This window comes from Nesoenas mayeri, assembly GCF_963082525.1.
Source record: "Nesoenas mayeri genome assembly, chromosome: 4".
NCBI lineage: Eukaryota > Metazoa > Chordata > Aves > Columbiformes > Columbidae > Nesoenas > Nesoenas mayeri.
This window is the reverse complement of record NC_137540.1, coordinates 49,705,231-49,709,830: the sequence shown is the minus strand read 5'-3', so window position 1 is coordinate 49,709,830 and position 4,600 is coordinate 49,705,231. Positions and strand designations below refer to the sequence as shown.

General features: G+C 49.1%; 1 protein-coding gene across 1 annotated transcript; it reads left to right on the top strand.

The window, feature by feature from the left end:
* Window positions 1–1,831: 1,831 nt before the first annotated feature.
* On the top strand, window positions 1,832–4,600 carry RASL11B (RAS like family 11 member B; the record flags this gene model as incomplete). Its single annotated transcript, XM_080344388.1, has 4 exons — window positions 1,832–1,964; window positions 2,050–2,106; window positions 3,186–3,262; window positions 4,133–4,600. The coding sequence occupies 4 exons, from the start codon at window positions 1,832–1,834 to the stop codon at window positions 4,598–4,600; spliced, it is 735 nt and encodes a 244-aa protein (XP_080200514.1).

Here is a 4,600-nt window from a genome sequence, read left to right as displayed (position 1 = left end):
GACAAAACTTTCTTAGGAGAGCGATCTTCCTCACTCTTACCTGTAGATTTTCTGTTTCTGGTGACCTTAGTTACCAAACTTCTAGGAAATCTTCTGTTGAAACCCTTCCTCTTTTCTTAAGATAAAATGTCCAGATCATTTCTGCTGCTCTGGCATAAAGAACTCCAGTATTTCCTTTATATTCAAGTCCTTGAGTCCTTCAGCCTTGATTCTTTTCTAATTAGGTCTCTTACTCTCTCCTCTTTTGACTAAGAATGCCTTTTTATAAATCTGAGTTTTACCCATCTATTTATTTTAAACTGCAACCATCAAACATTTTTTCCCCTCTGCCCTTACTAGCCTTGCAATATACTCACGGTTTACAAAGTTAAACCACCATGACCTCTCATTGGTCTGGTGGCTGGCAAAGAGAGCTGCTCCTCTGCTATACCCAGCGCTGCTCAGCCCCAGGCATCACTCACAGCATCTGCTCTCACCTTCCTATCTGGGAAAGCAGCAGCTACTGTGGGAACAGCACTGTGCTTCATTATATTCCAGATATGTTTTTTCATATGCAAACATAGTTTTACAGCTTATAGAAAGCTCTGCACAAACATGTGTTTGCTGCAATGGTGACCATCTTTGGCTAATGTCACCATAAGGCTCCCGATCCTACCCCTGACTCTCTTTTAGCACTTTCCCTGCTGAGATTTTGAGCCAAACACTTTGGATCTACTCCGTCTGTGTAACTAGCAATCGGTGTTACCCAGTGGCCTTTACTATGAGGTCTGTTGTTCCTGAATACAGGAGACTGATTTTATCCTGCTCTGTTAACTCTGTCCTAGCAAGCTTTGTTTGACATGTGGGAAGGTTTTATTCCTCCATTTTGCTGCTCTGGCTCCTTGCTCACGCCGGCAAGGATTTCAAGTGCTTTATATAGATCACTCCCGGCTCTCAGGCTGGTGCAGTCCTCCGTTTCCCATGCACATCTCATTTATATTTCTCCTCCCTTGCCATTATCTTCTGTTGTTTCTTCAATCGTTGTCATACCCATGCTTTACTCGTTTGTTTGTTTGTTTTTTTTAAATTTCTGTGTGTTATAGCTGAGCTGAGAGAGCACAGACCCTCTCCTAGCCTCATTCTTTAGTTTCAATTCTTTCCTTCGCAGTTGCTGCAGTTCTGATCCCAGTGTGGTTTTTCGAAGTCGGTCGAGGGAAGGGCAGGAGAAGGGCAGGGGAAGGGGAAGGGGAAAAGGAAGGGAAGGGAAAAAGGATGGAGAAGGGGAAGGGAAGGGGAAGGGAAAAGGCTTTTTGGCAGTAGACGGAGATGTGGGACCGGCACCTCGCCCTGCGTGGAAGCAGGAGTGGTGTATCCCCGGCAGGGTGAACACCAGACAGACAGCTGAGCCGTTATGCTGCTGCGTCCGTTTGGGTGAGCCCGGAGGGACTTTGGGAGGTGACCCCAGCGCCCAGATCTTCGGAAACGCTCGGTCGGTCGCCGTTAAGCGCTGGAGGTGTTTGACAGTGGAAGAGTGTGGAGGTCACACGCACATGTGCCTATTTCTAGGCTTCTCTTCATGCCTAGAAACGCCTCATTTCCGACAGCCTTCACCTCCCTCCACCCGGGTCCCGCCGCCCTTCACTCGGCCGCTCGCCCCCGCCGCCCCCCAGAGCCCCGCGTAGCCATTCGGCATTGCCCGACGGGGCGGGTCTTGGGGCGGGGCGTGGCGGCGGCCGAGAGCGCTGAGTGGTCTCCGGGAGCGGGGGCGGGGCTTGGGGCGGAGGCGGGGGCGAGAAAAGCGGCGGGGGAGCGGCCGCGGCGGCCGTGGGTGCGGGCGGGCGGCGGAGCGGCGATGCGCCTGACGCAGAGCATGTGCACCATCGCCGAGTGCGCGCCCGGCGGGGACGCCTGTCCCGCCGCTGCCGCCGCCCGGCCCCGCCTCGTCAAGATCGCGGTGGTGGGGGGCAGCGGCGTGGGCAAGACAGGTGAGGGGGGCGGCCGTGGGGTCGGCGCGGGGCGGCGCGGGGCGGCGGAGCGCGGCTAACGGTTGCTGTCTGTACCTGCCCGCAGCGCTGGTGGTGCGGTTCCTCACCCGGCGGTTCATCGGTGACTACGAGAGGAACGCAGGTAGGCGAGCGGCGGGGCGGCTTTGTTCTCGTCGGGCGCGGAGATCGGGCGATCCGCGGCCGGGTTGGGGGGTGGGTACCCCCGGGGGAGAGCGGTGGGGAGGGGAGAGCGGGGCTCCTGGAGCCACCCGGGGGTGCGCGGCTGGAGAGCGGGGCGGGCGAGTCCTGGAGAGAAGTGTGGAAACCCCGCGTGAGCCAGTGCCCGCGGGCAAGAGGCAGCGCTTGAACCCGGGGCTATGGGGCATCCACCAGGTGCTTTTACCAACCAAAGCCACCGAAGTGTTACAGGGTTGACACCTCGCTGAAAACTTGTTCCCTGTGCAGCTCTGGCAGCCTTCGGAAAGGTGCATACCCGTCCCAGCCACTGTGCAGTTTCTGATGAGAGCTTTGCTGGTGCTGTGTTGTGCTGCAGCTCTGGTCTCTAGTGAAGTTTACTTTATATGGTGAAAATGTCCCTCTTTGAAGAAGTCTCTTAGCTAAAACAAGAAAACATTCTGTAAACCTAATATTGCATTATTCTTTGCAAACTGAATGCCAGCATCTAAATGATCTAGGCAGTGCCACCTTAACAGGGAAAATGAAGAGGAGATGTGTGGTACTTCCTTGAGTGTAGTCCAGTGGGAACTCTAACTGATGTGAATATAAAATATACAGAATTTTGCTGAGGAAGTGGCCTGAAAAAAACCAGACAAATTAAAACCCAACAGATCTTACAGGCCAGCTGACAGAGAGCTTCACGGAAGTGTGGAAATGCTAAATAAGTAAACTGCTTTTCTGTAATAAAAGCTGGTTATTTTCCACACTTTAACATCTAAGCTGAGACAGTCTTTAAGACGCAGTTAAGTTCCAAGTTGCACATTATTAAATGCCAAGCTTCAAAATTAGTCAATGCAAGATGAAATCCCAGGCTTCTAATAATGTCATAGATTTATGGGTTGTTACACATAAAAAGTCTGTAACACTGGCTCCTTGCTTCATAAGCAGTGATAGAACTTTTCATACACAACTAATGGGCAGCAAAAGCAACATTTGTGTGTAGAGTGGTGGCTGTACTTATGAACGTGTTGGTGTTCTTGTCAGGTAATCTCTACAGCAGGCACATCCAGATAGATGGAGAGATGTTGGCTATTCAAGTGCAAGACACTCCAGGAGTCCAGGTGAGCTGGATGCAGCCATGCAATTTGCCAAAGCAGCTCTAAATCTGTGTGTGCTTGTGTCCCTCTGTGTGTGGCATCTTGTCACGGTCTTTCTAGAAAATATTTTGCTGTCCATTTCAGAATTTGGTGTTCTGTGTGGGTGAGGTGGTGACTTGGTTTCAACCAGTCAAGCCAGATACATTGTGTGCCTGTAGTGTGCTGGTAGTAAAAGTAAGCAAATAGCTGTTTTGATGAATCATTTGTACATTGCAGGTCCATTACTTCTGAGTGGCTGAATTACTGAAGGATCTTTTTCTTGTATGTTAGGAACATTAGACACAAAACTGAAAACAATTTTCTGCAAATAAGGTACAAGTAGGAAAAAATGTCATGGCTGCTACCCAACAGGCTTTATAAATGTGTATGATGGAAAGCAAAGTCTGCTATATTGTGGTTGTGCTCATTAGTGTGTCACAAGTTAAAGTTTTGAACATATAGGCCTGAGTAATGCTGGACTGTTGCCTTTTTGAACTGGGCAACAATCCAGGTCTAAATGCTTCCAGCTCATATCTTCGCTTCCCCAGACTTACTGTCTAGCCAGTTAATTTCCCATTCTGTGGAACTACAAAGTCTTCCTCTGCATGCAGAACTACTCAGGTCAATTTTCCAGTTGAGTATACCAAACTCCAGTGTTAAATTCCAGCTTTTTGCAGCTGAATCAACATATGCATTTATTCACCATGTGCAGATTAAGTTTGTACTTACAATGTGAAATGCAAATATCTGTGTCTGAAACTATAAAATGCTGTTAGGCTTTACAGACTCTTAAAGACAGGTTCCTTTAATCTTTTATGATTTCAGCCATCTAATTTGAGACCATTCATTTTTCAGGTCCATGAACATAGTCTGGATTGTAATGAGCAGTTGAACAGATGCATTCGCTGGGCAGATGCCCTGGTGATTGTCTTCTCCATCACAGACTATAAGAGCTATGAACTACTCAGTCACCTTTACCATCATGTTCGACAGCTGCATCCAGGAAACACAGTCCCTGTTGTCATCATTGCAAACAAAGCTGATCTCTTGCATATCAAAGAGGTGGAACCTCAGCATGGACTTCAGCTGGCCAACATGCTGGGCTGTACTTTCTATGAAGTATCAGTCAGTGAAAACTATAATGATGTCTTCAATGCCTTCCATCTCCTCTGTAAAGAAGTCAGTAAGCAGCAAACAACCAGCACCCCTGAGAGGAGGAGAACGTCTCTTATTCCACGGCCAAAATCACCCAACATGCAGGATCTGAAGAGAAGGTTCAAGCAAGCTTTGTCTGCCAAAGTGAGGACTGTCACTTCTGTTTGA